Source organism: Rhinopithecus roxellana, chromosome 1 (assembly GCF_007565055.1).
Source record: "Rhinopithecus roxellana isolate Shanxi Qingling chromosome 1, ASM756505v1, whole genome shotgun sequence".
NCBI lineage: Eukaryota > Metazoa > Chordata > Mammalia > Primates > Cercopithecidae > Rhinopithecus > Rhinopithecus roxellana.
Window position 1 is genome coordinate 70,484,867 of NC_044549.1, and position 13,390 is coordinate 70,498,256.

General features: G+C 38.3%; 1 protein-coding gene across 4 annotated transcripts in view; it reads left to right on the top strand.

Moving 5' to 3' along the window:
• ITPR1 (inositol 1,4,5-trisphosphate receptor type 1) overlaps window positions 1-11,652 on the top strand; it is a 353,524-nt gene extending 341,872 nt beyond the window's left edge. For 3 of the 4 annotated variants that reach the window (XM_030921814.1, XM_030921842.1, XM_030921846.1), the window contains 2 exons: window positions 791-952; window positions 10,305-10,862. In XM_030921814.1, coding sequence (XP_030777674.1) covers window positions 791-952; window positions 10,305-10,391 — 249 coding nt within the window. In that variant the 3' untranslated portion in view covers window positions 10,392-10,862. Of the gene's footprint in view, window positions 1-790; window positions 953-10,304 lie in introns of all 4 variants that reach the window. The other variant, XM_010365717.2, reaches the window with a different exon arrangement.
• Window positions 11,653-13,390: the final 1,738 nt, after the last annotated feature.

Consider the following 13,390-nt stretch of genomic DNA (forward strand, 5'->3'; position numbering starts at 1 on the left):
GGAGTGGTTTTTATAAGCTCACAAACAGGGACATTGACGGAGGAGCCTATTCCCCATTTTCAGCCTCTTCATAAGCTCCTCACCCACGCAAACGCATACATGCACATGTATCTGTTAAGTGACAGAACACTTGAGACCTTAAAATTCACTTCACTTCGAGTGTTTGCAAAAGGTTTTCCCAGTATAATGCATTTTAAAATACACAGCATAATATGAGGCCCCTCGAGCCGTCAAATTCAAGGAGACAGAAAATAGAATGGTGGTTGCCAGGGGCTGGGGGGAATGGGGTTAATGTTTAATGGGGATGGAATTTCAGTTGGGGAAGATAAAAAAAATAGTTCTGGAAACAGATGATGGGGATGGTTGCACAGCAGTGTCAATGTACTTAATGCCACTAAACTGTATCCTTAAAATGGTTACAATGGTAAATTTTATGTTATGCATATTTTACCACAATTTTTTAAAAAAACAAACTCATCAGCCATGTAATTTGCAAAGATCAGAGCTGCAGTGGCAGTATTCAGATTTGGAGATTAGGACTCTTGTTTGGAACCTACATTTCCCCTAAATTTAAATTTAAAGTGACTTCCTCTAAGAATTAAGAGTTCCATTGTATGCAATTAAAAAGATAGCTACTGAGCAATTAAAAAAATACACAGCACATTAGTTCTGCAATAGAAGGAGATAACCTAATGAGAGCTAGGAAACATGGCATGGTAAGCTGGCCTTTCTTGTTTTTACCTCTAGAAGTGACTCAGTCTTTTTTTTTTTTTTTTAATGTGGATTTTAGGAAAGAAACCTTGACTGGTTCCCCAGGATGAGAGCCATGTCATTGGTCAGCAGTGATTCTGAAGGAGAACAGAATGAGCTGAGGAACCTGCAGGAGAAGCTGGAGTCCACCATGAAACTTGTCACGAACCTTTCTGGCCAGCTGTCAGAATTAAAGGATCAGGTAAAGAAAGAAAATCCCAGTGCCTACCCCCTATTGCCATCCCCACCCACCCCCACTATCACCACACCAAATCTGATGAGGAAAAATCAGTAGTGCTTATGTTACAATGTTGAGGTGCTTCACCTAGATGGAAAAGCGAGCCGGACAACAGAGGACAAACCCACTCACTCCTCCAGTCTCCTCACCCCAACCCCCTTCACTCCCCTTTTCCAGGATAAAGCCATGGTGCTACTTTCAGTGCTGCTCAGGACATGGTTTTAATACGAAAAACAAAACCAAAAAAAAAAAAGGGGGGGGGGAAATGCAGACTAGTTCAGTGAAGTACTGTCCAAAAACCACTATGCATAAAGCTATATACCCTTTTTACTTTATGTACTGATGGAAGATTAAAAGCTGTTTCTTGTTTTGCTTCCTAGCCCTCAGACTTGTCAAATCCTCACCCCCAGATATTTAAATTCAGCATCCTAGGCTAAACCATAGTCATGGAAAAGCCCTTTTGGTTTCATTCCTTTCTCAGCAGCTTACTGAGTGGCTATCATAGTACAGGAATTGTGCCAGGTGCTGGGGATAAAACAGTGAATAATATAGACATACTCCCTGATCTCACAGGGCTTAACCATCTACAGAAATACTGCCCACACCCAGCTCCCTATCCGTAAAATAAGTGCTTTGCTCTTATCTTACGGATAGGAAGCGGGATGCGGGCAGTACTGCGGGCAGAATTTAAATTGGAAGCATGGTGTTTCCAATTTAAAGTAAGTTGTAGGAGACATGTTTATACCAAACCCTGCGTAGTCTTCTTCCACCCTTTTGACTCCTCTGAAATGAACCTGCCACAGTCACCAGGTGGTTATCTAGTGATAGGCTGCAGCTGTGTGTTAAGGACTTGTACCCTGGGTGGTAAGCAGACCCTGATTGGTTTTATTAGTGCTTTTCTGTAAGTGACTGGGATAATCATGTCCAGTTCAGCATTTTATGTGAGTTTCTGAAAGCTCTTTAATCAACTCCATAGACAAGATTATAGTGTTGCACAGCAATAGGCATGGGCCATGTCTGCACTGGAGGTAAGTTGCAAGGTACACCCATGGGTGATTTATCACTCTTACAAATATCATAACTAATGAAGACTGCATCTAGAATGCTCTTACTGGAGACAGTTTACAGAGCATTTTTAATAATCTATGCCAAACTGTACCCTGAGATGCCATTTGGCCTCAAGTTCTTTTCTTTTGTCTGTATTAATATGCAAATAAAAAAGACTAGTAGGAAAAGAAGGCCTTATTTATGAAGGTTGTCTATAGCTCTGAGCTTGGTAGCAACATAAAATGAGTAATAACCTAAATAAGTAAAACTAATGAAGATCTAACTAGATTACTTTGCTTAATATTAGCGTTTTAACCCCGCTGTGAAACATTTGGCAAATGTTCTGCAGGACTAAACTGACTCTTGAGGACATTGGTGGCTACAGCTGCTTCTGGCACCCCCCCAACCCCCCATCCAGCAAGCTTTAGTTGTCTTCTTCTCCCATTTGAGATAACTGTGGCTACCAGAATCTCAGTTAAATCAGATGTTTAAATTAGGTGCCAAAAAATCTTACAGACACTGAGCTAATACTTAAATAAAGGAACACTTCATTTCTCCATAAAATCTGGTGCCATTTTCCAAAGAAACAGAGGATCTTTGTTTCACACCCGTGGTACTGGAATTGCAACAGTGAGGCATTCTAGCTCTCACGTGCCAATGCAAGTGGCGTTCATTCTTGCTCATTTCTGCTTCTCATTGTCACACTTGGAGGCTCTCTGGGGGTTTGTTTCAGTTGATCTGAGAAACTAGGTGTTACCAATTTACTAGAGAGTTTCTTAAAATGTATCTGAAACAAACTATTAATGGGCATTCTGTGGTGGTAAACCAGGCACCGCCTCCCTACATTACCTGTCCTTTCAGAGCTAAGAATGTGTTATTTTGAATTGTTCACAAAGAGTGACTCTGACTCTGCTTCAGTGCGCACTTTACAAACCAGTGAGCATTGTCAAAGGAGTGAGTTGAGCTGAGGAATTAAAGAATACAGGTATAGTGCCGGGCATGGTGGCTCACGCCTGTAATCCCAGCATTTTGGGAGGACAAGGAGGGCTGATCACCTGAGGTCAGTAGTTCGAGACCAGCCTGACCAACATGGAGAAACCCCGTCTTTACTAAAAATCTAAAATTAGCTGGACGTGGTGGCCTATGCCTGTGATCACAGCTACTCGGGAGGCTGAGGCAGGAGAATCGCTTGAATCCAGGAGGCAGACGTTGCGGTGAGCCGAGATCACGCCATTGCACTCCAGCCTGGGCAACAAGAGTGTAATTCCATGTCAAAAAAATAATAATAAAAATAAAGAATACAGGTATAGGAGAGTACCCAAGACTTCAGATGTCATCTCACCTCGTTCCCTTATTTTCTTGATGAGAATACCAAAGGAGCCCAGAAGGTTCTTAGGCATTGCCAGGGTGGGAGCTCCTGATCATCCAGTCGGGGGCGGGTGTGTGTGTGTGTTTTCATTTGCTTTGTTATGCCTCTGTGCTGTTTGCCTTTCATGGTTGATTGACTGTTTACATTCTTGCTCTTTTTTAAAAAAAAGCTTAAAGTTTCAGAAGTCAAGTCGCATCATATACTTAAATGGTATGGAGGATACATTCATTGTCATTTTATACAACTGAGCATAGTAGAGACTTGGCATTTCTAAAATCCAAGATAAGATTATTTTGGTTAAGCCAAAGTTTTAGTTTAAACAAAATATGTAAAATTTGATTACATATGGACTAAGGTTCATTAAGTGACATCAAAACCAGTATGGTTTAAACTGCTTGATTCCAGCCTTTTATGCATTTTTTATTTTGAAGTTGGCAGTTGGAACCACTCTTCAGAGAGCCCTTCCCCTGTGAATGAATTTGAAATTGAACTGTTTTTTTTTTTTTCTTAGAAGATATTATAAGTTAAAAAGAAGCATGAGAAGCCAGTAGTACATTCTCAAGTGCTTTTACCAGGATGGATCTACTTAAGTTTTAATGTACTCAGAATTACAGGAAAAATTCAGCATAGCTGCTTTTTTTTTTTTTTTTTTTTTTTTTGAGGGGGCAGGGGGATTTGCATCTTTTAAACTAGTCAGTGTTTTCTTTTGATTACGTAACTTCCTACAAACCTTTAATGCATTTGAGAATCAACTTGTTGAACAGATTGGAATTTTATTAAGTTTGGTTATAGCAATCATAAAGGTTTAAAAACCCTTTATGCGTAAAACATATTAAAAAATGCAGATATGTTAGAGAGCTGCTCTTTCTTAAATGGTAATTGTGAGAATTCTTGCTCTCTGTGGGAAAAATAAAAGCTCCATGAATGATTATTGGACAAGAAACCTGGTGATATTTTTTAAAACAGCTATGAAAAAATACCATTCACTAGTCAAAGTGCTAGAAAACACAAAAACTGCTCCATTACTTAGAGAGTTTTGTTGTTGTTGTTGTTGTTGTTGTTGTTGTTTTTTAGATTTTCTGATTCAAACCAGCAGAATCGAGCAATGATAGCTTAAATGTGGATGACTTTGGTCTTAATCTTTACTGTTATTTACCTCTTTGGTTGTTTGTTATGAGTTGATCTGAGAAACTGGGTGTTACCAATTTACGAGAGTTTCTTAAAATGTATCTGAAACAAACTATTAATGGGCATTCTGTGGTGGTAAACCAGGCAGCGCCTCCCTACACTACCTGTCCTTTCAGAGCTAAGAATGTGTTATTTTGAATTGTTCACAAAGAGTGACTCTGAACCTGCTTCAGTGCGCACTTTACAAACCAGTGAGCCTCGTCAAAGGAGTGAGTTCAATTTGAGGGGAAAAAGTTCTTGTTAGGTTACTAAAATTATGGTTAGTGGTGTCACTTTTTCTATTATTGCCAAGAATGGTTGGTTAGGATTGCTATTCTAAGTATTATTTAACGATGCCTCTCATCTTGAAGTTTCCCCTCCCAAGAGATTCTGAATACTAAATGTGATTCTCTTACATTCTTATTCCAAGGAGGAGAACTAATGTAAGAACTTAAAAATTTTTTTGCATGTTTTCTTCATAATGCAAAAGAGCAAATACTGAGAAGGGCTTTCTTGAAAATGTGACTGGCTTCCTATGGGACAACGACCATTTGTTGTTGCTAGGAATACAAGAAGTGCTTGAAAATTCAGATCATATTAGCATGTTACAGCGTTTGGCATTTTTCATGCAAGAGGGTTACCTTGCTGAAATTAACTGCTTAAGGACAGAAGGCATAACACAATATTAGAATAACTGCCCAAAGTTGGAAAATGGAATATTAAACAACCCGTACTGCACCTATGTTCCTTATACTGTGCTGGGACCACAAAAGAAGACTAAGTCAATATCTGCCCTCTAGATCCAGGATCTAGCAAGAAAGACAACAAAGTAGACCTCTGGCAATCTGATACAGTATGAATGACTTGAGGCATGAATAGTTTCATGGCGCACAAAGAAGTAGGTAGGTAGTGGTCCTGTGTGAGGTTTGCAGTGAGGAAGGAGTTTAGCTTCTATAATCTTACAAGCCGGTGACTTCTGAGCTGGCAGAGAAATGCAGTAGGGGGCTTTCCAGGAAAGGAATCAGCATGAGCAACGGTATGAAAATGCATGGCATGCTCAAGGAATGGCAGTATGTTCTGGTTAATTCCGTTCCTTCTTTCAGCCAACACGTATGAAACACCTGTTTGCCAGGTGCAGCATTAGGTACTGGGGCTACAAAGATGAATAGATCCCATTCTCTGCCTTCAAGAACTAAAAGTCTAGAGTGGGAAACAAGTAAACAGATAAAATTATAATTAAACATGGTGAGTATATAACCGAGCTATGAACACACTGCTCTGGGAATGAAGAAAAAGGAGCGATTTGTTCAATCTGATTTCTGGGAGAAAATTAATTACCACAGAAGTCCTCTCAGAGGTGGTAATGCAGGAGCTTGGTTTCAAAGCTTGAGTAAGAGGCCCAGTGAAATAGAGAGGAACAGAGCATTAGGGATCAACTCTAAGAATCTGAATGGTATGCATACATTGATAATAAATCAACATAATTGTATTCAAGGGATGCTTTGGTTCCATTTCTTAGTATTTGAGGCTCAACATTCTGAACATGACTGATTTTATAGGGCTGTAGAAAGTAACTGTGATTACTAGAGTTTGCTAGTTGTTTAGAATCTGAGTAACCAAGACCTTACTGTAACATGAAAGCAGCTTTTCAAAGACTATTCATATGTGTTATAAACCAGAAATGGGGCATTTGTGTGCTGTCAATGTACTGTCCTTCCTGTACCAGCCTTTAATCATTTAGAGGCCATACTGGTAGATTAAAAGTTGCCCATTTCTACTGTATGCCTCGTGTTTTCATGAACACTCTTTCAGATGTTTGGCTGTATCTGACTTGTCAAGGTACATTATTCTTTGCTTCTTGTTTAGATGAGTCAAAAGGAGGAATGCTGAAATTCAAGCTAGTTTCTACATTTGTATAGATGCAAAGAACAGCATTACTGTAACTGTTTATCCTCAGCTACATGGGAATTTTGAGGTTTGGTTTGGATTTTTTTTTTTTTTTTTTTTTTTTGAGACAGAGTCTCCCTGTGTTGCCCAGGCTGGAGTGCAGTGGCACGATCTCGGCTCACTGCAGCCTCCACCTCCCAGGTTTAAGTGATTCTCCTGCTTCAGGCCCCCGAGTAGTTAGGATTGCAGGCATGCACCACCATGCCTGGCTAATTTTTGTATTTTTAGTAGAGACAGGGTTTCGCCATGTTGGCCAGGCCGGTCTCAAACTCCTGGCCTCAAGTGATCTGCCTCCCAAAGTGCTGGGATTACAGGAGTGAGCCACCGTGCCCAGCCATTTTGAGGATTTTTAAATGTACTATAAATGAGACATCTCACACTACTCAAAATAGATGTTTCAATATTAGAATTTTGAATATAGTTACCATAGTTTTTTTAATCAAGAGTCAATTTTGTTTCAGATGTCCAGAGAGACTATTATCTGACAAAAATGCTAAGGATAGAGTTTGGTCATGATATTTGTTTTGATATAGGTAACAGTAACAGACAATAATGATGCCTTATAACAAGATATATAGATAGTACGTGTGAATGTATGTAGGTGGGGTAGGTAAGTAGGTAGAAATGAACTAATAAAACCAGAAATTATGTGAGAATATGCACTAAGCGGCTGGGGAAACCTAAGCGGCCAGAATTGTTGGCCTCAGTTTCTTATAGATTTAGTCCTTCGGGGTTTTGAGGGATTTTTTTTTTTTTTTCTGTTTTGGTTCCCTTATAATTGTAATTGGATGGTGACTGCTACTAAAAGACAAACACTTCAGCAGTTGCCCAATTCCTTCTCGTTTAGCAGTCATTTAAATGGCAGTGATGTTGACTTAAATGACAGCCATTCTGTCTAAAAGGCCATGGTTAATCAAAACAGGATCAGTCAAATGTGTGTGCCTACTATATGCTCAGTTGCAGAGAATCTTCTCTAAGAGCTTCCCTCATTTGAGAAAAATAATATATGTACACAAATTACTTTTTTTAAAAAAAAGTGTTCAAGTATATACTCAAAGTGATCTTGTCCAATTTTGGAGATTATCAGTGAAAAACCTCTTCTAGAGCAATGGTTCTAAAAGTGTAGTCCCCAGACCGGCAACATCTACATCATCTGGGAAATCGTTAGAAATGCAGATTCATGGGACCTACCCCAGACCTACTGAGTCAGAAACTCTGTTTCTGATCTGTGTTTTAACCTTCTGGGTGATTCTGGTGCATGCTGAAGTTTGAGAACCATTCTTCTAGGGAAACAGAAAAGAACATTAGATGTATAGTTGGTAACTTAAAATTATCAGGAATATGACTACCTGAGCAAAGAATTGGCCACTAACCCATGTCAGTGCGGAGCCTTAAGGTTAGGGAGGGAGGGTGGGTGATGGGATCACTTAAAAAGACAAATGAATAGGGCTGCTACCTGAGATATCAGGCCGCGGCTGTGGAAGTGAAAAGGAAGCCAGGCCACCAAATAAAGACTCCTTTGCTTTAAAGTTTAAGAGAAAGACTAACCGACAAATTGAAAAGTCAAGGAGAGCTGATTTAACAAACAGGGATGAAAATATGCATACTAAAAGGTCATCTCAAATACAAGTAGTTATTTAAAGCAAAATTACAGGGGAAAAGAGTCTTAATGGCCAACTTTGACATTCAACTTTGAGTTGAAAGATTTCAGCAGCTTTAAATATAAGCTTTGAGTAAAGTATCCTTCAATAAGGGTTGAGCACACCAAGATTTCTTTTTTTTTTTTTTTCATTCCTCAAGACAAGATCTCAGTTGCCCAGGCTGGAGTGCAGTGGCATCATCGCTGCTCACTGCAACCTCTGCCTCCCAGGATCAAGCAATCTTCCCACTTAGCTTCCCAAGTAGCTGGGACTACAGGCACATGCCACCATACCTAGCTAATTTTATTTTTTCCTTTGGTAGACAGGGTTTTGCTGTGTTACGCAGGCTGGTCTCGAACTCCTGGGCTCAAGCAGTCTGCCCATCTCAGCCTCCTCAAGTGGTGGGATTAGAGGCGTGAGCCCACTGCGCCTGACTGAGCACACCAAGATTTCTAAATGACTTTGAACACTTGAGATTATCCAAATTTAGCTAAGTTGTATTGGATTCCCTCTCAAGGTTACCTGCCAAGGGAAGGGTTGTGGGAGAAAAATCTGAGCTAAACATCTGAACTATCAGGCAGTAAGATGAATGAATTACTGGCATTTTAACCTAATTGTGAATTTATTTCATGTGTCATATTAGGTTCTCCTTCCTGAGCTGAATCTGTGGATACAGTGTAGTGTGTAACACTTCCTTTAAAGATGTCACTCACCTAAGGCAACTTCAGGGGCTAGCTGGAATTTCCTAATCCAATTCTTCATTAAAAGCTTTATTGAAAGCTACCTTTTGGAAATACTAAGTCCTTGTAAATCTTCCCATCTAAATTATAACAGAGAAAGCATTTCCACAGGAGCCTAAAAACAGTATTTTGATTTGAGAGGATAATGCTAGTTTTGAAGAAGAAAAAATAACCACATTAAAACTGAACCTAGGTAAATTAGTCTTATTTTATGTTCTCTTCAAATATTTTGTACCAAAAATTAGTTCAAGTGGAAAGTGAGATTAAGGCATCTACTATGTGACAGATGCTGTGCTGAGAAATTTACATATAACCTCGCAGTTCTCCACCAATGAGCTAGGAATTATCATCCTGATTGTATGGATGAAAAAACAGATTTTGATAGGTTAAATGACAAAACCATAAGAAAGTAGGTCTGATTCCAAAGCCTTTATTCTTTTTACCCTAATTCTTCTACAATTTTAGGAAGCTAAAAACATAGGAGTAGGACCTTAACCCACTTGTAGACAACAATTTTTTCTAATATATATTTCGTACAGCTTTTTTATCTCAGTTGACTTGAATGCTCAGCCTTAAATCCAAAACTAACTACTGGGTTAAGGAAAATCTTAATACAGAGGCGGAAGTAAGTATGCCGTAAAATACCTAAAACAGGTCTAGAGACCCATCAACATGAGAATATATTTAGTTCAGCAACCAAATGAACAGAATCAGCTTCTTGTTTGGGGTTTTGAAAGCACTTTTTCATTTGAACTAGTCTTAGGCAATTATCTCACCTGACTTTAAGCAAGCCTCAGTGTCTACCGGGTGGCAGGAAATAGATAACATGAATGGCTACAGCATTATTTACAGCATTTAATCATTCTGGACCTCAAAGAGATTTGAGGACATTTCTCATTTTCCTAGTTGTGGTAGGTAATTTTTTTTTTTCCTCTAACCAACTACTCAAGAATGAAGAGAAAAATCAGGACCCACTGAAAGAGTGTGGACATCAGCCCTGCCTCTCAAACCTAGGATTCTAAACACTACTTTTCTTGATAGTATGGTGTGTTGTTACTGTCGTACAAAGCCACCATTTTCCGATGAGTCTTCTTCAAATCATTTGGAAATGGATTTGGGAAACAAGAAAGAATCCTGTGCTTTTATTGTTTTTTGTTTCTTTATGAAACAAGCAGCAAGCAATACTTCTGAACGTTACATTGCATGACTAGGTCACAGAATTTCCCATTCTGCCTAAGAAGATGCTCTTTTTGAAGTGCTGTGTGTTTGATATAGCGATGGTACACTATTTGTAGAAAGTGGGTTTCAGTATAAACCATAACCACAGAGGTAAATCTATGGTTCAGTATGTGATTTGACGTACAGGAAGTATCTGGGTCTAATGATGAAACTTTTTAACTTTCCAGATGACAGAACAAAGGAAGCAGAAACAAAGAATTGGTCTTCTAGGACATCCTCCTCACATGAATGTCAACCCACAACAACCAGCATAAGCAAATGAAAAAAAGGAATTGTATTTACCTTTTATAATTATTATTAGTGTGGGTATGGCTAATGAGTTCTGATTCACCCACGAAGGTTACATTTATGCTGAATACATTTGTAAATACTCAGTTTTATACCGTATGTATATGATTGCTACTCTAAAGGTTTGGATATATGTATTGTAATTAGAATTGTTGGCATGATGACATTTCATTTGTGCCAAAAATATTAAAAATGCCTTTTTTGGAAGGACTAACAGAAAGCACCTGATTTGCACTTGAACCAGATTATAGATTTAAAAGTATATGACATGTATTTTGTATTTAAAACTAGAATAGCCAGTATTTATGTTTTTTATAAAACTGTGCAATACGAATTATGCAATCACAATACATTTGTAGCTCCCAAGTGTCCTAAAGGGAGTGCACATCTTTGAAGCTGGTGTGTTAATACTATGTAATAAATGGTTAATTATCAAATGATGCTGCTGCCAAAATTATATTAATAGTGAGTTTCAGGCCCCTGGGCATTTTGTACCATGTAATTATCCTATGGTGATGCTGTTTCTCGTTGTTAGTGGCAGTAGTGCCTCCGTCTCCTAGTGATAATGCTCCAAGTCTATGAACTGTTAAATCAGCATTCATTTTAAGAAAAGCAACTTTAGTTTCAAAGATACTTTTAAGCTTCTAAATTGATCATTTAAACTATTTCTTTAAATAAGAGAGCCAAATTAGAGGCTCATACTTTAGCTTGTGAAGAAGATAATGAATTTTTTAAAGGGAACTTTTTATGCAATGTTCAGGATAAATGCATACTGCTGGCCAATCAGTGTCATCTCCTGGGTAAATTTTGATGTCACGTTATAAAGATATGCATAATTGATGGTTTCTAGATTATCTAGTCCAAACAATAGTTTATTTTTTTCTTCATCTGAACCAACATGCTACAGTAGCTAAGAAGTATTAAAACTATATACATCCATATAAAGATGAAATATGAACTATCTCATTAGAAGTCATAGTTGAACACAGACATGTTATTCTTCTGAAAGAGCCACATTTTATTTGTCACATGATTTCTTTTCTTGATGGATGAAAGTATGAAAGGAAACTTTTATATCTGTTGCCTAGTTTTGTACATGGATCTCATTTTACAAGAGAATCTCTCTGCAAAAAAAAGTTTAAAAATGCATTGAAAGCAGAGTTCTGAAATGAGTAAAGTTTGTAAATGCATATATAAAAATATTTAATAAATGATGCAGAATATACAGTGACTGGCTGGTGACTTTCATTTGGCATTTGTGACTTAACTGCTATTCCAATTATATACTTTCTTTAGGATCAGTTTGAAGTACAATCGGTTTGATTACCAGGTTAATTCAGAAAATGTTTACCTGATTATTTAAAAAAAAAACTTGTTATGACAACTCTGAGGAGAATTATTAGAACAAACATTGGGGAGTAGTTAGTACAACATTCACTCATTCTTCAGGATCAGTGACTGCCAGCCAGGCTGTTGGGAGCATCCTACTAAATCTCTTGTCTCTTCTGCTTTCACTGGGGGATCTTTTATTTGCTGTATGCAATGTGGAAGTATCGGGAACAGCTGAAATTTGTTTTATTCATGCCCAGTGGTCAGGGTCCTTCAGCAGTGTGTAAAATGTTTTTACAGAGCCACCTCGCCTGTCCAAACATAGTAAAACCTGTTCCCTCCTCAAATCAGTGGTTGCTCTGGCTGCTATTTTTTGACACTCATTTTCTCTCTGCTTTGGTAAATAATACCACCCAATGTTGGGAACTGGGTCAGGATTAAATTCCAGTTAAATGGCTAGTTTCGTAATTAATGCTTCTACTTTATAAATTTGATAACTTAAAAACAAATTAATTTTTTCCAGTCAGTGCAGCCTGTCTCCACAAAATTTTTCCATCATAAGGCAAGCCTAAGAGAGATACCTACTTTTATCTGTAAGCAAAATGGCAATCTATGCTAACCCCCACAACGCACACGTTAGCTAGCAAGGACTTGCTTTTCCCCTGGGCTTTCTCTTTGATCTCTCACACTGCCCAGCGCAATGTGGCAGTGTGTGTGGTTTGTCTCCCAAGTCCCATCCAGTTCATTGGAAAGTTCTGCATTGACATGCCAACTTGCAGCTTTTACAGGTTTGTCATGTTCCGTTTGAATCCTGTCACTTAAGATATAAATCTTCATTCAGTGTGCCAGCTTCAGCAGAAAATAAATGAAATTGGAATGCCACTCCACCCTCCATGCAGTAGATCCTACCCTTGCAGTTTGGGTGTGAACACTAAAGCTAGTACAATTGAAACATGCAATTTGAAGTTAAAACTCCGGTGGCCTTTGATGTGTACTTGTAATTCTGCCTGCTTCCTTCACATTGTGACTTTCCAACACCTCTATTTTAAGATCAAGGTCCAAGTCACCTTCAAAGTTACCTACCCAGATGAAGAATTAGTGTTATCAGGGTGAAAGTACGGTAGTACTCGCTAATATGCAAGAAAGCCAATGTTATTTAATTAAACCATTTTATTTAGTATTAAAAGTTTGCTGTAGCACTAATTCAAGTTTCAAGCATTTGCAAATTTCCCTAACTAATCCATTTGTTAAAGGGTCTTGGAAATTCCGTTCCACTTCTCTAACATTTATGGGATATTACCCTTTCCATGCCCCTAAAATTGTGTAGTGATTACCCTGTTTCTCTCTACAAATAAAGCTTCCACTCTGTTGTCGTCCTAAAAGTCTAAATGATATTCCATCCTGTTCAGTTTTCTCCTAGAGCTGTATTTATCTGTTTACCCTGCCCCCCAACATACAAAATATGACTTTAATCTCATTTTTAAAAAATTTGATACTATTCACTTAGTTTGCTTTCAAGTTCATATTCCTAATTCATTGTTCTTCATTCAGCCAATTTTTTTTTTTATTTGGTTGTACTTTCTGGAAATGGATTGCTTGATGTTGCTCCTGCAAAACGTGCTCTTCCACTGTGTTT